We start from the raw sequence: 23926 nt of genomic DNA on the forward strand, positions 1-23926 counted from the left end.
CGTGCAGCAGCGAAGACCCAATGCAGCCAAAAATTAAATAAATGAATAAATAAATAAATTTATAAAAAAAAAAAAAACCAGGGACACACATAGATACTTGAATGCCTATGTTCATGGCATCATTATTCACAATAGCCAAAAAGCAGAAACAACCCAGTTGTCCATCAACAGATGAATGGATAAACAAAATGTAGTACATATGTATAAAGGAATATTATTCCGTCATAAAAAGAAATGAAATTCTGCAACATACTACAACACAGATGAATATTTAAAACATTATTCTAAATGACATAAACCAGACACAAAAGGATTTTGTGTATTGTACTGTGTAATTCTACTTATATGGAATACCTAGAATAGGCAAATTCATAGAGACAGAAAGTAGAACACAGGTTACCAGGGACTAGACGGGAGTGATTGCTTAATGCATATAGAGTTCCTATTTGGGACGCTGAAAAAGTTCTGGAAATGGACAGGGGTTGATGGTTGCACAACAGTGAATGTACTTAATGTCACTGAGCTGTACTTAAAAGCAACAAAAAGGGTAAATTTTATGTTATGTGTATTTTACCACAACAAAAAATTGGAAAAAATGACAACAGACAAATGAGCAAAGAATGAATATAAACTGACAATAACAAATTTAAATTATAAAATCCAACTCATTCCAAAAATGGTTTGTGAGCATCCAACATGCACCATTCATTGGGCTGCGTGAAGTTTATGATCAAACTAGCAGCACTGTAATTTCTGTAATAAGAAGTCAAAAAGATGTCCATAAGCTTCTGAAGCTCTGAGAACATGTTTGGACATTTATCCTAAATAAAAAACATGACAAAACAAAAAGCTATCCACATGATTCATGTTCATTATAATAAAAAAGAGTATGGGGGAAATTGCCCAATAAAAGAGGACTGGATGCTTAAATTATCACTTAGCAATATGATACCATATGTATCATTAAACATTAAACAGTATTATGAGTACTATTTAGAAACATGGAAAAATGTTTTATAAGTTGCATGAAAAAAAATTATAATACAAAATGGCCTGGCCAGGATAATAGCAACTATGTAAAATATATATGTACGTGGACAAGTACAAAAATGTAAACTGATGGCACTTCAAGGCAATGTGTTCAGTACAGTGAGAGCATAAATGTTATCATCACACTGCCCTGAGTTCAAGTTGAAGCTCTGCCCCTGCAAATGTGTAAAGAACCAAACTAGATCAAATCAAAATAACAGATTTAGTGCTAGTTTACGTTACTGGTTTGAAAGATATTTTTAAAAACTCAGAAGGGGAGTTTAATAACAAATAAAAATCTCTAGCCGAAACTCTAGCCTACACTACTGAATATTTTCCTCCATGAGTTGCCATGGGACCTCAAATACAACATGCCTAAAGTGGAGTTTAGCACCTCTGAAAAGTTTTATGCTGCCTCAGTTTCCCAAATGTAACCAGGCTCAAAGAGGCTAAGATATATTCTGTTCTCCCTGAACCCCCCAGTTCTGCCCTTGCCCTCTCTCATCATCACCTCCCCATCCTCAATGTCCCTGGCCTCTGAGTGATCATTCTTTGAAAAATAATAAAAGAAAAAGACAATGGTACCACAAGCCTGTCTGAAATTCCCTGGTGGTTGCCCTCACAAGATGCTATTCTGTGACAAGGCACCCAAAGAACAAAGTCAGAGATCTAACCTTGCCCAAAGCATCACTCAGTGACCTCCTCCCCAACCCATCCACCACCCTACCCTTCTGCTCCAACCACACTAGACCTTGAAATTTTCTGAATAAGCCAAGTTGTTTGAGGTTCTAAGCCTTTGCACTTGGGTTTTCTGCCCTGGGAAGGCCTTTCCCACCTCTCCCCTTATCCACCTAGAGGATTCCGACCAAATCCTTCCAGACACAGCCAAGGTATCATCTCTCCAGTTCCCCCCAACCCTCCCTTCCCTCCCTTGGGTCTACATGGCACTTCTATACATACGTCTATCACAGCACTCATCCTACCCTTCTGCAATTGTTTCTTAACCCCTGCCTTCCCTTCTAGACCCTGCATTCCTTAAGGGCATGGACCATCTCACTCATCCTGGCACAGCTCAGTGCCTCCCAACACAGGACCAGCACAAAAATGTGCTCAATAAATCTGTAGACTTAACGAATCATGACTACGATATATCAACCTGAATTTGATTCTTAATGGGTAGATAGCATTTTTTTAAATTTATTTATCTATTTATTTATTTTATTTTTGGCTGCGTAGGGTCTTCGTTGCTGTTGAGTGGGCCTTCTCTAGTTGCAGCGAGTGGGGGCTACTCTTCGTTGCAGTGCACGGGCTTCTCATTGCAGTGGCTTCTCTTGTTGCGGAGCACGGGTTCTAGGCGCACGGGCTTCAGTAGTTGTGGCACGTGGGCTTCAGTAGCTGTGGCTCGCGGGCTCTAGAGCGCAGGCTCAGTAGTTGTGGTGCACGGGCTTAGTTGATCCACAGCATGTGGGATCTTCCCAGACCAGGGCTTGAACCCGTGTCCCCTGCATTGGCAGGCAGATTCTTAACCACTGCACCACCAGGGAAGCCCCTCTTACTGGCTATAAACTGACATTTCTGCAGCTCTACACTGTACTCAGGGCTAAGAGCAGGAAGTCAACCTAAATAAGCCAGGTTTCCTGACTCTGGTTTTCCGCCTATCTCTCTGCCCCTTTAACAAGTCCAACAAGTCCCTCCCTCCTCCTTTCCTCTTATTTTTAGTTTCCCCCAAGGGCTTGGCCTTGGGCTTCTGACTACACACTCAATGCTCCTGGATTCAATTATCACCTCTATGCAGCTGAATCCAAGTCTACACAGCTAGTTCTAAATCGCACCATATTTCCAACTATTAAGACTCTCCTTAGATATCCTATGACCCCCGAACCCCACATGTTCAAATTATATTCACGATCTTCTCTGCCCTTAGTGCCCTTTTTGGACTGCTCCACCTCTGTCAGATATCCCCTTATTTTCTCCATCACCCAGGTCTGAAACCTCGGTGTTTCCTTTACCTCTCCATTCCTTGGATTCTCTTTAATGATGTCACGATGTCCTCCAAAATGTCTCTTGGATTCACCCTTTCCTCCTCCTTCTCCTCATGTCACACCTGTGATTGCCCTTTCCACGCACTTACTTTCTCCTCCATCTGATTAGTTTTTGCACACCATCAGAACCATTCTTCTAAAACATCTTTTTTCATCAAACCACAGTCTGCACAGCACAAGAAGCCTCAATTGAATCACTACTCATTGCAGCCTCAAGGCTAAATTGTTGTGACAGACTTTCAACGGCACCCATAATCTGTCCCCTCTCATCTCCTCAGCCATCTACATTTATTTGCCCTTCTCTCCAAGTCAGTGGTTCTCAACCAGGGGCAATTTTGCCCCCCAAGGGACACGTGGTAATGTCTGGAGACAGTTTTGATTATCATGATTGGGGTGGGTGCAGGGGAGGGTGTCCTCTACCTAGTAGGTAGAGGACAGGGACACTGCTCAGTATCCTAATACACCAGGACAGCCCCCCACAGCAAAGACTCATCTAGCCAATAATGCCAGGTATGTCAATAGTGCCAAGGCCGAAAAAAACTCCTACAGGTCAATTCCACACAGCAGACAGCCCAGTGGCCTCCCTGACCTTAGACAATGTGCCATGGCTGTGCCTTTGCTCAGAATATTTCCCCAACAATATGGAATGGCATCTCTCTTTCCCTTAACTATCCAAGCCTTATTTATCTTCAGATCCCATTCCAAGCAATATGCCACAGTTTTAAACACCACCTATAGACCAAAGAGTCCCATATCTTTATCTCTAGCCAGTCCCAATCTTCTGAACTCCAGACTCCCTTATCCAGCTGCCAACCAGATATCTCATGAGTGTCCTATTTAATACATCTGAAACTGAGCTCCCAATCCCCCCAGAACTGCTGCTCCTCAAGTAAGTGCACAGCACCAGTAATCACTCTCTGGCTCAAAACAAACACCAGGGCGTTATTCTGGCTGCTCCCCTCTGCCTCAGTGCCTTCCCCAGAATCAATCCTTTAGCAAGTCCTGTCGAGTCTACCTCCAGATATATATCACACCTATCCGCTTCTCCTTCCCATCCACCACCTTCGCCAAACCTCCGAACTGGCCTCCCTGCTTCCAGTCTATAGTCACTATTCAGACTCAGAATGATCACTTCACATTTCAAGGAGATCATGCCAGAACTCTGCTTAAAACCTGCAACAGCTCCCCACTGCTCTTAGAATCAAATCTAAACCCCTAATCTTGGTCTACAAGGGGGTCCTACAGGACCCGCCTCTGCATACCTGACCTCCTTTTCCAGCCTCATCTATCCCACGCCCCTCCTAGCTCTCTAAGCCATGAAAAAGGCCTGTCAGACTTTCAAATGGACCCCCAGCCCTGCCCCCTGCAGAGCCTTTTGAATACATTTTATCACCCCTGCCTGGCCACACCCATCGTTCTGTCTCATATACCTTATCTTTTCCTTCTTAGCTCTAATAATTTTAAATTTCACATTTACCAGTGTGTGTTTCTTAACATCTGCCTCCCCTGTGACAATAAAAGTTCCAAGAAGGAATGGATCACGGGACCCGGCACCATTTATTTACATTACCATACCGTTTGGCTTACCCCCATATACCCAATGACTAGCACAGCACGTGGCATGGAGTTAGGAGCTCCATAAATTCATAAATTTGTAGAAGCTTAACTGCCAACAATGAATGAATGAATCTTCTACTTGCACTTCAGCTCACAACGATTTCATCCTTCTCTGAACTCCCACTGAACTTTCCCAGTCAATACAATTTTTTAAAAATTTCCCTATAAAACTGGTAAGTCCTCTGAGGGCAAGAACTTTGTCCTATAACTGTCATACTTAATCCTCTATTCCCAACTCCCTCCCCTAAACTAGTCCCTTTAGACACAATAATTGCTCAGTAAATGTGGTTTAAGTCGGCAAACATGAGAGTCCATAATCGTCCTGGGTATTTTTATTCCCCAACTGGTCCTCGTCAATGCTTTTCTTGTACTTTCTCATGAGTCCCCTTTACCACCTGATAAGAAGCTGCACACATCAGGCAGACAGGTCTGCAAACAGAGACATACACGTTTAAGAAGAGTGGAGAATAGGCATACCTAGAGGAACAAAACTAACCTACGTGAAAGAAAATAAGTTTGAAAACTGCAGAACAGGGCAGTCACTTGAAAGAGGAAGCGCGTGTCAGCGGCGAGGCCCTAGCATGCAGCGTGGATGGGTCAGAATCTTGTCCTACACGGGCTTTTGCTGGGCAGTCTGGTGAGGGGCATCAACAGCGTAAATGCACGTCCCTCTGACTCAGCAACGCCAAAACACCCATCAGTGGGCTTCTATACAAGTGTTAAAAAGAATGAGGTGGACTTGGATGTATTAACAAAAAACAATGAAAGCTATGGCTACCCGTGATATATTTTCAAGTCCAGTATGGGGGCATAAGGGAAAGCAAGTTACAGAACTCTATGGAGAGTATAAGCCCATCAATGTAAAAGGTGTGTTTATACGTGCATTTAAATGGTCTGAACGGATAAATTTTTAAGGAAGTCTTCCAAAAGTGCCTAAATCTCAGGAGCAATAATAGCACATATATAAAGCTAGCTGCAGCCGACCTTATTTTCACTATGATTTAGCACCGCAAACTTAGAGGAAAAAAATGCTACATGTTTCAGCACGTCCACCCTCCCTGTTTATGTTTTATGTTGAGACCTGTCGCTTCAGTGGCTGCGCTGGTAAGACGACCTCAGAACCAGGGCTCAGTGCATGCATCGGCATCGCAGGGGGTGGTCAGAACTCTGGTTCTGCTCCCTCAGCCTCTAGCCAGCAGGTGAACCTTAGTTTCCTCATCCAGAAAGGCTGAGGACCACTCACACCTCACCCACGTCTCCTTCCAAGTCTAAAATTTGATGATTCTCTCACCGCCCTTCTCCTTCAAAGATGTGGAACTTCACTAAAACAGAAGTGACGGTATTTGACAGACAAGAGAACAGACCAGGAGGAGACATACTTTCTATTTAATACCATCACAAATCTGAATGTGACCGACACAATTTCATTTTTTTTTCCTATTTTTCAAATTAATTTGAGGGACACCCTAAAATCAGATCACTTCTTGGGAACCACTGTGAAATGTCAACGTACTAAACAGCTTCATACAAACGAGGAAAATTTTTATCATAGGTCTACAGCATAAAAGCAGAGCTCCCCAGCATGAGTCCATGACAAAGTTAAGGTGTGAAACTGAGCCAGTGGAAGCCCCTGATTGCTAGCTTGTCTGCCACTACTCATTTACACACATATACTCCCTTTGTAAGCCAAGAACTCTCACTAATAAATAAGCACCACCAGGCACCAAAGTTCAAGGAAAAAAATGTGGGAGAGAAAATTTGATTCATCAATTACTTTTTGTTTTCCTGCAAATTTGAAAGGAGTCCCCACATTTCTTTTATCAGTAGATCACTCTGTTCTAGTTGTTCTTTGGAAGCACAGTTTGAAAACTGCTGCTATACAACCTATCTTTGTTACTTGAAAGATGACCTTCCGTCTTTCACTTACTGCAAAAGGGCACCGAGTACTAGAAATCAGAAAGCATCTGTACGAACCTGGAGCACCCAAGCTAGCATCCTATTAAAGTTAGGACAATAGGCGTATTTCCTCTTAAAACAGCATATTGAGCATTCAGGTTTCAAAATGATTTACTTACTGTCATAGTTTTACTAAGACAGTGATCCAAGAATCCTGCCAGTGAAGTCCAACCTTTACTCTAGTGCTGCAGCAAACACAGAGAAGAAAAAGTAACAAGATAACTATTAAAGGCTGGGAAAGTAAGGAAAACTTGCACTAAGGAAGTTCAAAACATTCCTCCAACAGTTTCTTAACCTCAGCACTACTGACATTTGGGGCTGGATAATCTTTTTTGAGGGATACTGTCCTGCATGTTGTATGACACTTAGCCCCAAACCTGGAGTCTCCCCACTAGTTGCCAGTAGCACCCCACCCCAGTTGTGACACCCAAGTATGTGTCTCCAGACATCACCAAATGTCCCCAGAAGTGAGGGGGTAGGGGAGGCAAAAGTGCCCTGGTTGACAACACTACTCTAACAGCAGGAGAAAAAGGACTGCACAAAAAAAGAAAAAGATATAAGCGGCAGCTAGAGAAGTTTCTTAAAGCTTACCAAGATTGGACCAGTCAACTTCTTTCATTCTGGAAAATGAAAATCCAACCATAACAACCATCTAGCTCATCCAAAACCAAAAATCCATTTACCTGGCAAGCTCCTAAAGCTGAAATCAATGTGGTTAGAATCCTAATTGAAAATCTTACAAACAAAATTGTTAGTAACTTAAAGAAGTTTTAGGACAATAAAAGTACATGCAAAGACATACTAAGTGCTTTTTGAGACCTCAAGGCAAATTATCTCAAGATGGCAAATTGGTTTTATCTCCTCTGCCAACTGGTAGGGGCTGCCTGGAGCCCAGAATTCAACAGGATTCTGAGGCTGAATGTGAGCTCAAGAGTAGAGTATCTGCCTCAAATATCAATGTGTGCCACCAGCAGGTGAGGGGGGGCGTGGTGACCGGTGTGCCCGCATCCTCTTGCTTGGTGCTTCAACTTCCTTTGTGCTTCACAGGCAGGTGCAGTGTCTTCCCCACGTGAGAGTGCCCGGCACATGGTAGGCGAAGCACTTTGGTGGGCTGCCTACAAGGCAATCCCCTCCTTTACTCATCTCTTCTATTAAGGCAGGAAAACCCAAATACCACCTTCCTGCCTCCACGGCAGCCGGGGTGGTCAAGCAACATGATTATAGTTAATGAGATGTCAGCAGAAGCCTGTTGAGGGGGCTTCTGGAAGAACTTTTAATTCCCTAATGACTTCCTGGTAGAAAACCTGGGTAGAAAACCCTGAGGTGACAAACATTAAGGACAAAAGGCCACTGATAGCTAAGGACAACAGAATGGAAACACAGAAATGGTCTGGGTCCTAGTTGGGCCCATAAAGCCAGTGCACCACCTTAGAACCACCTACCTCCAGACTTCTTACAGGTGAGCTAATTCAACATCTTTATTGCTTAAGGCACCATCATTAGGGCTTCTTCTTTCTGGTGCTGAATGCATTCCTAACTGACTGAATAAACCTTCAACAGAGGGAGGTGAATGAATGAATGCAAAGTGAAATCTACTAACGGTTCAGAAGATTACATTTTTTAAAAACAAGGCCTCAGGGTAGGGGTGGTGATGTGATGAATTGGGAGATCGGGATTGACATATATACACTAATATGTATAAAATGGATAACTAATAAGAACCTGCTGTATAAAAAATAAATAAAATAAAATTCAGAAATAAAAAACAAGGTCTCTAAGAATCTGTTCAACTTTGCCAAAGCATGCTTTTCTAGAATTATTGACCCAATTCTGTTACAGCTTTTTAATGGATAAAAAAGTAAACACAATCTCTTAAAAAGCAATGGAAATGTTCACATACAAAAATGCTGTAGAAATTGATTTTCACATTTTGGAAAAGAATGGAATACCAAACTTAAAACACTAGGCTGTGACCTTGAAAAGTCTGCAACTGCTGTGGCTACCTGCAGGCACGTACAGGCAAAAAGAAAAAGACCGATAGTAGCTGGTTGGTTGCCATTCCCTCCTACTTTCTTATTTTGAGATCTCTGACATGAATCTCTTTTTTTCCAGTCCCTATCCCAGTCAAGTATTTCCATTCAAATTTCCAAGATCAAACAACAACCATTTTTTTCTTTTTGAAAAAACAGGGTAGAACATAAATAAATATAAATAACACGTAAGTAAAATGTATTAAAAGGGGAAGAGTGGACCTTGGCAGTGTTGTTCCTCAGCAAGACAGTAGGTCCTCAACCAAGCTGATTCCCATAGATAGCTGACCAAGTTATATTTTAATCAAATCATTTACTCATACTTAAATAAGTGTATTTTAGAAAGAAACTTCATAGCACCAATGGAATGCCAGTACCATTTGCCATAAATAGAAGACAGGGCTTCCCTGGTGGCGCAGTGGTTAAGAATCTGCCTGCCAATGCAAAGGGTTCGAGCCCTGGTCCGGGAAGATCCCACATGCTGCGGAGCAATTAAGCCCATGCGCCACAACTACTGAGCCTGCGCTCTAGAGCCCGCGAGCCACAACTACTGAGCCTGCGTGCCACAACTACTGAAGCCCGTGCAACTAGAGCCTGTGCTCCACAACAAGAGAAGCCCGTGCACCGCAACAAAGAGTAGCTCCTGCTCGCTGCAACTAGAGAAAGCCCGCACACAGCAACGAAGACCCAACGCAGCCAAAAATAAAGTTATTTGTAAAAAGACAAATGTAAAGACAAATCCAATGAAGACATAACCTTATTAAATTCTAGCTACTGTTGCCTATTCAGATCTCTAAACTTGAAGCTTATTCTCTATTTAAAAACAAAAGAAAAGAAAAGAAAAAGGGGCTTCCCTGGTGGCGCAGTGGTTAAGAATCTGCCTGCCAATGCAAAGGGTTCAAGCCCTGGCCCGGGAAGATCCCACATGCCACAGAGCAACTAAGCCCATGCACCACAACTACTGAACCTGCGCTCAAGAGCCCGCAAGCCACAACTACTGAGCCGACGTGCCACAACTACTGAAGCCTGTGCGCCTAGAGCCCATGCTCCACAATTAGAGAAGCCACCGCAATGAGAAGCCCGCGCACTGCAACGAAGAGGAGCCCCCGCTCGCCGCAACTAGAGAAAGCCCGCGCACAGCAGCGACAACCCAACACAGCCAAAAAATACGTAAATAAAATAAATAAACAAACAAACAAAAAAAAGGTGGGGAAGTGAGCAAGAGGTGTTAAAGACAAGCTAACCACCAAGCTAAGACTTTCTCTTGGGCATGATCAGGACAGAAAGAGAACAGAAAAGGAATTAACTTTCTTATTGTGTGATTTCGTTCTATTTATATCCATTTCCCACCTAAAAGTATCCCTTATACAATCCCAAATCATCTTCCCCTTTTGCTTAGAGTAAGAGCCCATTTCCTTAGTACTACAGCCTAAATGATCCTACACCACCTGGCCCTAGCCCACCACTCACACTCCGCTCTCAGCTCTCACGCACTCACACCAAGGACCCAAGGCCACATCTAGCCCACTGCCTGTTTCTGTACGGCCTGTGAGCTAAGAATGATTTGGAGAGATGAATACTTGTAATCCATTTGACAACAAGGAACATTAATTTTGAACTCCAATTAAGTTAAATGTTGTACTCTCCAAAAAAAGAGTCCCAGGCTTCTCATTAGTAGACCTGTATTACAAAATATTGTACTCAATTATTATAACATTTTTATTTTAGGCAATAAAAAATGTGTAGAAATGTGTCTCTTCTTGTTATATAAGTATCTACATAATATCATCGAGTTTGCGTCTTGACCAACAGACCCTAAAACGTTTGCTATGCAGCCCTTTACAGAAAGAGTTTGCCCATCCCGGAGCTACATTGCGGGTCAAGTACACCAGGTTCTTTCCCGTCTCCAGGTGTCCACACTTTCCTTACACCTGGGAACCGCTTTCCCCTGAGCTCCTCAAGGCTGGCCCTCCCTGTGGTTACTCAAGTCTCAGAACATCTCCTCCGAGAAGTCACCCCAACCCATGTAACGTACCCTGCCAGCACATCAGTCACATCACCACGTTTTACTTCCTTCAAACCACCTTCTGGTACTACCTCTTTAACTTGTTAAAGTTTTTAGTACTAAAAATAATAATGGCAGCAAATACTCATAGCACTGCACACAATGGAAGCATTTTACCTACCAGGTTGAACCCTATAAAAGTGCCAATCTGTAAGTCAGAAGGGTCAACAGTGGGTAACTTCATAGGGTTCAACCCAACATATCAACTCGTTAGCAGCTCACAACCACCTATGAGGTAGGTACCAGATGAGGAAATTGTGGCACAGAGAGGTAGAGTAACCTGCCCGAGGTCACACCGCTAGTAAGTGGCAGAACAAGGATGTGAACCCAAGCTCAACACTCCCCCCGCCGCCAAGAATGTAAGTTCCAGGATGTCAGACGGTCTTGCCCATTGTCCCATCCATCCCCTGTGCCCATCAAAGGGCCCGCCACGTAGCAAGCCCTTACAAATGCGCGATGCATGAATGAGTGAATGCCTGTCCCTCGCAATCAGCGCCATCCGCCCGGACTCGCGGCCCGTTCCTCTTTCCTTAGGCAACCAGAGCATCAGTCCTCCGGCCGCGACGGAAGCGGGGAAGGAAGCTCTGGGCAGGCGGGTGCCCCAGGGGCTCACCTTGAAGTCGCGGCTGTGCTGCGGGGTGTACTCCAGGGTCCAGAGGGCCCGCACCAGGTGCGCCAGCTGCTCGGTGACCTCACCCTGGCCCTGCGCGCCGCGCCCGGCGGGCTGCTCGGGGTCAGGCGAGGGCTCGGGCCGCCCCGCCCGGTACTGGCCGAGCGCCAGGTACTCGGCGAAGAGCTCGGTGTTGCTGAGGCACTGAAGCGTGGCGTTCATGAAGCACGTGTTGCCGTGGTTCCGGAGCCCCGCCACCCCGGGCACCGGCTCCGCGGCGCAGGCGGGCGGCGCGGGCGAGGCGGGCGGCGGCGGGCACGGCGGCGGCGTGGGCGCGGCCGTGGGCCCGGGCGGGAAGCAGCTGCGGAGGCCGCCGCGGTCCGGGGCGGCGCCCTCGGAGCTAAGGTGCGAGAGCGTGGACAGCGTCTTGAGGACGCGGCTCATGAAGCTACCCACCGAGCGCGCCGACGAGGGCGAGGAGGGCGCGGCCGGCCCGGGGCCCCCAGCGCCGCCGCCGCCGCCCGCGCGGCCGCTCCGGAACAGCCGCTTGCTGAAGGAGCGCTTCTCCTTCCCGCTCGCTGCCGCCGCCGGCGGCCCGGGCCCGGGCGCCGTTACCTTGGACATGGCGGTGGCCGCCGACGCTCATCACTGCGTCCGCCCGCCCGGCCCGCGTCCCCGCCACGGCCGCCGCCGCATCCCGCCGCGCCGCGCCTCACCGGGACTGGGGGCTCGACGCCCCACACACCTCAGACCGCCGCGGAGCTAGCAAGCGAGCCGCGGCCGGCGGGGCGGGCGGGAGCGCGCGAGATCCGCCCAGCTGGGCCGCTCACGTGACCCGCCTCTCAGCGCCCCCGCCCCGCGCTGAAGCCGCCGCGGCCGCCATGTTGACTCCGGGAACGGAGCCGCCTCCCCAGCCAGACGCGATGACTGGCGGCTCCGGGCGCGGTACTGCGCCGCGAAGCCCGAGGGAGGCCATGTCTAGTGTGGGCAAGGTCCAGGCGCCGCGGGGTAGCGCGGGGCTAGCGCTGGGCTAGCGCTGGGTGGTGGACGACGCGGGGTGGGACTCCGTCTTGACTGATCTGATGGTGGAGGCCTTGGGAAAGTGCAGGAATCAGGACGCCCCCTTACCATACTCTGGAAGAAGTGATGGACACGGCCCTGACCGATCCTGGGCAAGCCAGCCCCGCCAGGCTCCCGAGGGACCCCGACGGTCAGCTTGCCCACTCGAACGCCATCGCAGAGCCTGGCACGTTTCGGCCAGGCTTGTCTTCCAGGCGGCACTTCGGGGTCGCGGTGAAACTATATTATCAGAATACCTTCCTTTTCAGACCCCCCTGAGCTCTACCATCATTCATTCATTCATTCATTCATTCATTCAACAGTTACCGTTAGTGCCAGGCACGGTCCTGGACGCTGGGAATACGACGAAGTGTGAAACTAACAGGGTTTCTGCGTGCTCTCTTGTTAGTGGATGCTGATAATAGCTGCCGTTACAAGCATTGTGCTAAGCATGCAATCTCTCCTTCAATCTTCCATTCAATTCCTTTGAGATTGGTAGACTCTTACCCATTTCAAACCCAAGTAAGTTTCAAAGCCCCTAGACTTGCCTTCTAAACCAAAGGTCACAGACCCACAAATATCAGGTGGGCCTATCAGCGAATGAAGAATTCTGGTGTTTCAATCATACTATTATTACTTTAAGTGACTTGGCTTAGTGTTGCGGAGAATATAAGGAATGGCAGGGACTCTGGCAAATTGCAAATCAACAACCTTCTAAAGGGGGTGGCTGCCACTCAGCTCCAGCCAGTTGTTCCCATGCAGAAATGAGGGCTCAGATCATCTGATTCTTCAAGAGAAGGTGGAAATCCTATTTTTAAATGTTGGTTCAATTAAAAAAGAAAAAAATATTGCAAAAAACCCCAAAAAAGTACATCTTTGTGCTGCCAAATCCACTGGTTTATGACCTCTTCTCTGTAGATTCTCCTCTTTGCTAACCCTTCGCCTGAGTCCTGGTTACTGCAGAACAGAGAAATCAGGGAAAGGAGAGCCTTTCCTCTTTTCAAAACATAAATCCCACCTTATACCGTATTTCAAAGTAAATGGCTTTTGCCTCTGACCTCCCACCCCGTAGTAAGCAGGACCCGTATGCTGACACCCAGTGGATTCTTTGCACTAGTCCCCAGATCACCTTGCAGACATGTTTAAATTTTTTCAAATATGAAATTGTGGTGGAGGAAGGGACAAGAAAAGGGAGAGCTTTTGGTGAAATTTCAAGCAGTTTGACAACATTTTATCACAATATTCAGCCATTATGCTGAAAGTTTGTTTGTTTGCTTGCTTGCTTGTTTCTGGTATATGGGAAGGGTCTTGGGACTGTGGTCTGTCTCTGTAGATTTCAATCTAACTTGGGAGTTAGCCCCCAAGCTTTGCTTGCCTATGCTGCCTTTATTTATTTATTTATTTATTTATTTTAGCACTTCTCCATTTTGGACTCATGTCCATAGCACCAATCACACTTGCTCAAAATCCGCAAAAGACTGTCAGCTCTTAAGGCAGAGACTAGCTCTCTTTTGCTGACCATAGATGCCCAGCACTGACCATGGTTCTAATAAATGTTTGGTTGAATGAGTAAACTGTTTTAGAAGGAAACTGAGCATAGCAACAGCTTTACATCCCTCATGTCTTATGCCCTGAGCCTATCTCCAATTTCAGCCTCAGCTATAAACTGTGTAAGTCATTGCCATGTGACAGCCACCCACCACACCCCCCCACACCCCCGCCACTTCAAAAGCCTGCTGTTTCTTTGCTTTTCTGCTTGAGGGTTCTCCTTAACGCCAGGGAACTCACTAGGTGGAGTGGAATTAATAAGCCCCCTCCCCTAAGCAGGGGCAACCTTCAACCAGTGGGAAATATCAGCTGGTAGAAAAACATCCCAGCCTCCCATTCTTTGGATGGACAACTGTGGGGTGCATCCAACAGAGTTCTTCGTAGAGTCTCCAGCAAGCTTGAGCCCCAGTTGCCCTCCATAGTAACCAGTTCAATAATGCACCCTTTTCTGGATTTCTTTACTTCCCTGTCTCACTCTTCCTACTCCCTCGGTCCTGCTTCCGGGATCACCTCCCAAACAGACTATCTGCACCCAGGTCTTTGTGTCAAGCTCTGATCTAAGGGGAACACAAACTGAGACATTGAGTCACTTTAATTAGAACTGGGGAATTCAAACCCAAGACAGATCTGGAATTGGTTGAGATGGGGTTTTCTTTTAGCTGCTGCAAACAATCCTTGTCCTTCTCCACCAATGCACCTTGTCCCCGTTGACTGTCCTGACAGTTGCTTTTCAGAACGTCATTCCTTCCTTTACATGCATGCCTGGCAGACAGTAGGTATCAACAAGAGTTCTTTTTTTTTTAATTTAGAAAACGGAGAGTGGTCAAAGACCAGTGGAAATTTACCACCCTGCTCCTCTTCTTTATACTGGAGGCTTAGGCAAAATATGACCACATTGCCTGGGCCCTCCTTTCCATTTTCCTTGATTGTCGGAGCCAGCTACTCAGAATCCCGTGGCTATCATGTGCTTTGAAGAAAGTAGGGCACCTTAGCACCTCCTTAGCACCACCACACAGTGGGGGAAAGCTATGGTTCACCACACTCCTTTGAACATTGCCCCCTCCCCTAGCCCAGTACCACCTAGTTGTCACTCCCACCTTTTCCCACCAGCATGTAGCTGAAATCCAAAATGTAGTTGCTATAGTTCAGCAGTAATTGGAGGCTGGTTTCCTTGGTCACCAGAGTCCAGTAAAATACGGTTCTCTCTGATGTTACTCACGTGGGAGTGTCCTCCAATCACTGCTTCTAGTCCAGCATTATGGAATGTCTTGTTCTTCCCCCACACCCTCAGGCAATTTGATCCAGACCCATGAGCCTTTGCTCAAGATGTATTCTCTATCCCAAACACCTTTCCCTGGGCCTCTTCATTTACACAAGCACTCCCCATCCTTAGAGTCTTACCTTAAGTGTCACCTGCTCCAGGAGGTGTCCCTTCCGCAGGCTCTCTTGGTACCTCTCAGTCATGACACTAATTTTACCATATTGGAAGTCAGCTTACAATCTGTCACTTGCCTTAAGGTATAGACTTCAACCCAACACAGGCTCCTCTTACCCATTATTGGATAATTAGTAAGGTAGCCATTGTATAGCATATTGACTATTTGGCAGCAGTATATCTAAACAACATCTGAATACGTTAATGAGGCATATGAACCCTCTTCCAAATCTGGCCCATTTTACCATTCCACTCCAGGCTTATTGGTCCCCAAAGGGCCCCAAAGCCATCCTATCCCAGCTTGACCAAAACAGGCTTGGAAAATAATTCCTAGTTGGAGCACTCAGATGGTCATTCTTTAAGACCCACCCCAAACAACATTCTATAGTAAATCTTCCACTCTCTATACCCACCCCTTACCCGCAAACTAGGGAAACACAAATTAGAAACAACAGTGCAGTGAGTAGTGTCACGATCTAAATTTGGTCCATCCCTGCAACTATCTCCTTAAGCTGACACCTTGGGCCAAAGGGTATGCGAATTTCATATTTTGACACCTATTGTGTCAAGCTCACCTCCAGAAAGATTTTATCCTGTCAACAATGAATGGGGTGTGCACATTACCCAAACCCTAGACAGTACTGAGTTTTTCAGTCTTTTTCACATTGGCAAATTCAATGAAAAAATGATGGCGGGGGCTTCCCTGGTGGCGCAGTGGTTGCGCGTCCGCCTGCCGATGCAGGGGAACTGGGTTCGCGCCCCGGTCTGGGAGGATCCCGCGTGCCGCGGAGCGGCTGGGCCCGTGAGCCATGGCCGCTGAGCCTGCGCGTCCGGAGCCTGTGCTCCGCGACGGGAGAGGCCACAACAGGGGGAGGCCCGCATACCACAAAAAAAAAAAAAAAAAAAAAAATGATGGCGTATTAATGTACTTTTATCTGTAGGAGTGAAGTTGAACAACACGTTCTGGTCTTCTACCATCCAACATCTAAACAGACTTCCTTTTTGAAGAGGATACCAAATTAGGCAGGACAATTCAAACTCCATTATGAAAACTGAGCAGGGGATGGGGAGAAAGTGTTTGCCTTCCCACCCCTGGAAGCTAGAGCCCAGGAAGATCACCTAAGAAAGACCAGTCAGATGCTCCCACCTGGACCTTGGCTCTGGACATATAGATACAAGCTTAGTTGGAGATAATTAGTGAATCTAGTGGCTCTATATTCAGCAGAAGGTCCAGTGGTGGCAGTGCCAGTGATGGTGGCAGTGAGTGTCCAGCTGGCTGCTCTAGTGGCAAGTTCTTACTTGCCAGGTGTCTGCCTGCCTGCGTTTCTGTCCAAGCCTGTTTCTCCAGCTCTGTTTATTCTTCGAGCTAACCTAATAGGCTTCCTATACATTTCTTTATTGCTGAAACTAACCAGTGTCAGTTGCCGTTGTTTGCAATCAAGAAAATGACTAGTAATGCCTTTTAGTTAGCAATTTGTATTTTTGCTGCTGTGATTTACCTGTACACATCATTTGCCTATTTCTTCTTTGGTGTGTTCCTTTTATAAATATTGATCAATAAAAGTACTCTGTGTATGAGTTATTCCTTGGTCTCTGCAATTTCATTTGGTTATTTACCTTTCACCATATTTGCAGTATTTTTATATCAAATAGAGAATTTAAATTATTTTATATAGTCAGATAGATCAATTTTTTCTGTAAAGATTTCTTTCTTTTTTTTTTTTAAACATGCTTAGGAACTCCAAGATCATAAGAATACTCATCTGGGCTTCCCTGGTGGCACAGTGGTTAAGAATCTGCCTGCCAATTCAGGGGACACGGGTTCGAGCCCTGGTGCAGGAAGATCCCACATACCATGGAGCAACTAAGCCTATGAGCCACAACTACTGAGCCTGCGCTCTAGAGCCCAGGAGCCACAAGCAATTTGTATTTTTGCTGCTGTGATTTACCTGTACACATCATTTGCCTATTTCTTCTTTGGTGTGTTCCTTTTATAAATATTGATCAATAAAAGTACTCTGTGTATGAGTTATTCCTTGGTCTCTGCAATTTCATTTGGTTATTTACCTTTCACCATATTTGCAGTATTTTTATATCAAATAGAGAATTTAAATTATTTTATATAGTCAGATAGATCAATTTTTTCTGTAAAGATTTCTTTCTTTTTTTTTTTTAAACATGCTTAGGAACTCCAAGATCATAAGAATACTCATCTGGGCTTCCCTGGTGGCACAGTGGTTAAGAATCTGCCTGCCAATTCAGGGGACACGGGTTCGAGCCCTGGTGCAGGAAGATCCCACATACCATGGAGCAACTAAGCCTATGAGCCACAACTACTGAGCCTGCGCTCTAGAGCCCAGGAGCCACAACTACTGAGCCCGAGTGCCACAACTACTGAAGCCTGCGCACCTAGAGCCTGTGCTCTGCGACAAGAGAAGCCACTTTAAAATATTTGTACCTCAATTTTTCCTTTCTCTTGTCTAATTGCCCTTCTAGAACTCTGATAAGTAACAGCAATGAGAGCGGGAAAGCCTGCATTGTTCCTGACATTATGCTTCACCATTAAGCATGGTGCTTACTTTTGGTTTGAGATATATATTATTTATTGCATTAAAGTAGTATCCATTTATTTCTACTTCAGAAAGTGTTATTATCAGAAATGGATCTTGAATCTTATCAAATGCCTCTGGGCACCAACAGAAATGAGCATATGCTTTTATATCCTTTGACCTGTATACTCATCACAAGTTCTTGGTAGCAAACAATATAAACTACTTTCAGCTAACTTAAACAGAAAGGGAGTTTATTGGAAGGATGGATATCAAACAGCTCACAGAACTGTCAGAAGAGCTTCAGAACCAGACTTGGGGAACCAAGGAAGACAGTACATAGTCAGGACCCTGCACCAGAAAATGGTGCCTTAAACATCTTACATGTCATTGTTGGCACCACTGGTGAAGCTAGACACACTGCTGCCACCAAAGCTGGCACCACCATTGAACAGTGGCAGCCATACTTCTGGACCCTTGGTTCTGCTATACCAGATGTGAATAATCTTGAATAATTTCTGGTTGCCTTGAACTTTTGCTATCATACCTTCAGAATTCTAAGTGCAAAGTGAAAGCATCCATTTGGTTGGGCTAAATCCTAGATCTGATTACTAGCTGCTGGGAATTAGGAAGAGGACCACATAGTGGGAGAAAGAGCTGCCTCCCATTCATCTTGAGATTCCCTCCAAAAGGAAGACTACTCAAAGCTGGGCAGCCAAAAATGACAAATGTCCACTGCAACCTACTCATGTGATGTGTCTTGTTGATAGCGTTAAATGCATTGCTTTATCTACTTGCTACTATTTCACATAGAATTTTAAATCTATTTTTATAAGAAAGCCAGCTTGCAGTCTGTGTGTGTGCATGCTATCCTCGGTAGATTTCAGCTTTACCAGATTTTTAAAAGCAAGGGCCACCCCAGGAGACGTAAGGGACATTATGCTTTTTAAAAGCGTCCCTATTTTCCTCAGGCTCTGGAACAATTTAAATAATGTGTTTTCAAAGGTTGTAAGAATTCTCCCATTTACTGTCTGGATCTGGTAGGGCAGGGAGTTCTTTGAAATAGTTTGTAATTTCCATCCATTAATATTGGTCTGTCTAGATGAATGGATAAAGAAAATATGGTACATATATATAGTGGGGTACTATTCAGCCATTAAAAAGAATGAAATAATGCCATTTGCAGTAACGTGGATACAACTAGAGATTATCATACTAAGTGAAGTAAGTCAGAAAGAGAAAGACAAGTACCATATGATATCACTTACATGTGGAATCTAAAATATGACGCAAATGAACCTATCTATGAAACAGAAACAGAATCACGGACATAGAGAACAGACGGGTGGTTGCCAAGGGGGAGAGGGCTGGGGGAAGGATGGAGTGGGAGGTTGGGATTTGCAGATGTAAGCTATTATATACAGAATGGATAAACAACAAGGTCCTACTGTAGAGCACAGGGAACTATATTCAGCATACTTGGATAAACCATAATGAAAAGAATATTTTAAAATATATATATGACTGAATGATTTTGCTGTACAGCGGTAATTAACACAACATAGTAAATCAAATATACTTCAATAAAAATTTTTTTAATATTGGTCTGTCTAAATTTTCTCCTCTTGAATTAATTTCAGTCATGTTATTTTGCTAGAAAATCACCCCTGTTTTCCAATTTGCTAGCACAATCTTACAAGGATTATCTTAAAGATTCTATTTTCTTTTTTTGGCTCAGAACCATGGAAGTGAGTTAAATATATTCTTCCATTTGTGACTCTCTTATCATTAGGAAGATATAATGATATCTTTGGCAAGGTATGGCAACGGCCTCCCCTCTCCCCGTCCTTCCTTCTTTTTTTTTTTTTTTTTTTTTTTTTTTGCGGTATGCGGGCCTCTCACTGTTGTGGCCTCTCCCGTTGCGGAGCACGGGCTCCGGATGCGCAGGCTCAGTGGCCGTGGCTCACGGGCCCAGCCGCTCCGCGGCATGTGGGATCTTCCCGGACCGGGGCACGAACCCATGTCCCCGGCATCGTCAAGCATACCCTCAACCACTGTGCCACCAGGGAAGCCCATTCCTTCCTTCTTTGCAAGGACATTCACTAAGCTCCAGGATTGTGGCCGACACTGTTGGTGCCCCACCCAGACACATGGGATCCTTTACCCTTTCTGTGTGCCAGCCCTCCAGCTGTGTGCTTTGCTTTGTATGGCTGCACCTGTGACTCTCTTCTGACAACTGTCTTTGGGCTACTGGCACTGCCTCATTTGCACACGCAGAGAGTGGAAGTTCTGGGGGCTTGTGTCTCCCGGGGTGGCCCTTGGCCAGCGATGGTTGCATGCGAGAGTATGGAAGCCAGCTTCTCTGCCTTCATCATCACAAATTTTGAGGCATAACTTACAGTCAAGAGCTCCCTGCAGGATTAGGATGAAAGTTCCCTTTCCAAGACCCTGCTCCAAATTCCATCTTTGCTTGACAGCTTCCTTTTCCATTACCTGCTCCCCTCACCCCTTATGAGTTTCTTGTAAGAGCTCTTCCTTAAAAACCACTTACACATGAGTTCTCATCTTGGGGTCTGGTTCTGGGGAATTGGTCTAAAGCAAAGATGATTTAACTTAGTCCCTGCCCTCAAAGACTGACATACCATCCAATGAATTACACTGTAACACCTGGACATTGCCATAGAAATACAAATGAAATCCTGTGACAGTACAGAGAGGAAGTTAATAACTCAATTGGGAGGAGATAGTGAACACTGCATTTAGAAAGTGTTAGTCAATCTGGGTTTTTAAGGATGAATAGGAGTTGACCGGATAGGAAATGTAGTATGGAGATGAGGCATTATAGGCAGAGATAAAATGGCCAAAAACTTACAATTACAAATAACATGTGGTTCCTATGTTTTAGGAATTCAAAATGTAGTGAGTGAAGTTGGGAAGCTGAATGGCTCTCAGAGAAATTATAATGCCAGGGTTAAATAAGGGCTAGAATAAACAAGATGTTGTTCTTGCCTCAGAGAGTGAAGCTGGGTTTGGAAGAAAGAAAATAAGTTTTCTAGGCAAAGAAAGGAGTAAAGGAAATTTAAGAAGAGAAAATCACATGTGTAATGACACAGGACATGAAAAGGCTTCATATGTCAAGGAAGCGCAAGTTCAGGGTAGCTATATAGACTCATACATACATTATAAGCAAAGTATGTTCCTGTCATTCATTTCTTTTTGAAAGGAAAAGTCTCAGTGTGGTGCTAGTATGTTTTGTAAACCTCTCCACCACTTGCTAATCTCTTTCTTTCTCTCCTTTTTTAAACAAGTTCAGAGCCTTCAGCAGGCAGGAGTAATGGCATAGTTTGTGGTTCTTATTCCACATGCTCTTTGAGGACCTTGCTACTCCCCATCAAGCCCATCAAGAGTAGAATCTATATCCCCTCCCTTTTGAAACTTGGTGAGCTTCTGTGACTGCCTTGACTAATAGAATTCGGCAAAAGTGAAACTATGTGACTTCTGAGGCCATATCATAAAAGGTATATACCTTCCATTTGTCTCTCTCTCAGAATGTTCACCTTGGGAACCCAGCCACCATGCTGTGAGGAAGCCCAAGCCACACTGAGAGGGTCACATGGAAAGGGATCAAGGCTGAAGCTCTGGGCCCTGGGCCCTGACTGAGCTCCAGCTGACAACCAGCACCAACTTGCCAGCCATGAAAGTGAGTAGTCTTGGAAGAGGGTCCCCCAGCCTTCAGTCAATCCACCCCAGTGACGCCCATGGAGCAAGGACAAGCCTTCACTGACAAGCCCTGCCCAGACTGCAGCTTCACAGGCAAAATAAATTGTTGTATAGTTTTAACCCATTAAGTTGTGGCATAATTTGTTATGATTGGATAACTGAACAAGTATCTAGGTAGATTTTAATTATATTGTTTTGTTTTCCTCTATTCATTTTTACATTCACCCTCTATTTATAGCAACACTGATTTTCTACTTGCTGCAATGATAAGAGGTTTTATTTTTAAATACATTTAACCCTTGAGTGTGGGCTAGACTTCATGACTTGCTTCCAAAGAACAAAGCGTGGGAAGGGAGAAATAGTAAATTTGTGATGGAGCAGACACTACCTAAACCAAGTGATGATGAAGGCTGACCTCACTCAGAGATAAGTCATGTTGATATCAAGTGATATCACTAACACTAACACTTTGTGTTAGTCAGATTTCTACAGAGAAACGGATCCAGTAGGTAGGATGTGTGTGGGGGTGGCGGGGAGAGAGAAAATAAAAGAATAAAAAAGATATAAATCTACAAAAGAGAGATTAGGAAAGGAGAATACAGTCCATGAAAGATTGTGTAGATCAAAGTGCTATCAAAACAGAAGCCACTCTGTGTGTTTTGATTAGGAAGGGGAAATGTAGGGCTTACCCCACCAATGTAAAGCTGGGGAATGCAGGGCAGGCAAGCCGCTGTCACCAGTCTCACCCTGCAGCACCAAAGCGAGTGAATCTCAGGAACAACCCGGCAGCTCTGTGCATACCAAGGGCAGGGCCAGGTATAGGGTGAAACTAGTGAGGCAGTTACCTTCGATATAGACTTTAAGAGGATACCAAAACACTCATGCGCTAGGGGGTCTCCAGAGAAACAGAACTAACAGAGTAGATATGTGTATATGTATTATAGGACTTGCCCCACATGGTTGTGAAGGCTGAGAAGTCCTGCAATCTGCTGTCTGTGAGCCAGAGAACCAGGAAGGCTGGTGGTATAATTCACTCTGACTCCGAAGACCTGAGAACGGGGCCAATGGTGTAACTCCCAGGCTGAGTCTGAACCAGGGTGATGCTGTCCAAGGGCAGGAGAAGACGAACGGCCCAGCTCAAGCAAAAATATCAAATTGACCCTTCCTCCGCCTTTTTGTTCTATTCAGGTCTTCAGTGGAGTGGGTGATGCCCAGCTGCACTTGTGAGGGTGGATCTTCTGTACTCAGTCTACTCATTCAAATGCTAATCTCCTCCAGAAACACCCTCACAGACACACCTAGAAATCATGTTTTACCAGCTATCTGGGCATCTCTTAGTCCAGTCAAGTTGACACTTAAAATTAACCATCACAACTCATTTATCAAAATAAAGAATATTTTAATACAATATTTTTTTAAAAGCAAACAATGCAAAAGAAATCCATGGTGAAAAAAACGTCAGAATTTTAAAACAGAATTTTTTAATTTAAAAAAATTTAATTTAAAAATTTTAAGCAGAAAACCAGTCTGATCGTGCATTTGCACGACCCTACCCTGCTCACTTCACCCTAATCGCAGCCCTGCTCGGTAGCTCTGGGAGACCCTATGGTCTTCCCAGCTAACGTAGAATTAAAAGGAGTGATTTCTAGTCCTTGACTGGGAGATACTGAGAACTTCAAGTTTACTGTCTGCTCACCCATCTGCCCACAATAGCTGCCAGAGAATAACAATTTCTCTTTTATCTTCTGAATTCTTTGTGGGTACCTCTCATTAGCAAACACTAAGAAAGAGATTCTTGGAAATGTACTTCTAGACTTCGTCCCTGTGACACAAGAGGGAACTATAAACGAGAGGTAATGCCGTCAAGTTAATAAGAGGTAATCCAACAGAGAGATGTCCAGACTGTTTCAAAAGCTGGAAATCAGGTAAAGATATTACCAGAACTGAGAAATATGAATATCAAATAGTCGCAGAGAGGAAGAAAACAACAAGCAAACTAAGTTGTTGAATCTCTAAAAGCTCAGTGTTATGGGTTGAGTTGTGTCCTGCCCCTTCCCTCAAATTCCTATGGTGAAGTCCTAACCCCAGTACTTCAGAGTGTGACTGTATTTGGAGATAGGCTCTTTAAAATGGTAATTAAGTTAAAACGAGGTCATTAGGGTGGGCCCTAGTCCAATACAGCTGATATCCTTGTAAGAAGAGGAGATTAGGACAGAGACACACACAAAGGGAAGACCATGTGAAGACACAGAGAGAAAACAGCCAT

The 23926-nt window shown here is 44.9% G+C and overlaps 1 protein-coding gene across 1 annotated transcript in view; it reads right to left on the reverse strand.

The window, feature by feature from the left end:
• USP31 (ubiquitin specific peptidase 31) overlaps positions 1-11973 on the reverse strand; it is a 76413-nt gene extending 64440 nt beyond the window's left edge. The window contains exon 1 of the mRNA XM_024123392.2: positions 11353-11973. Coding sequence (XP_023979160.1) covers positions 11353-11973 — 621 coding nt within the window. The remainder of the gene's footprint in view (positions 1-11352) is intronic.
• Positions 11974-23926: the final 11953 nt, after the last annotated feature.

Source organism: Physeter macrocephalus, chromosome 14 (genome assembly GCF_002837175.3).
Source record: "Physeter macrocephalus isolate SW-GA chromosome 14, ASM283717v5, whole genome shotgun sequence".
NCBI lineage: Eukaryota > Metazoa > Chordata > Mammalia > Artiodactyla > Physeteridae > Physeter > Physeter macrocephalus.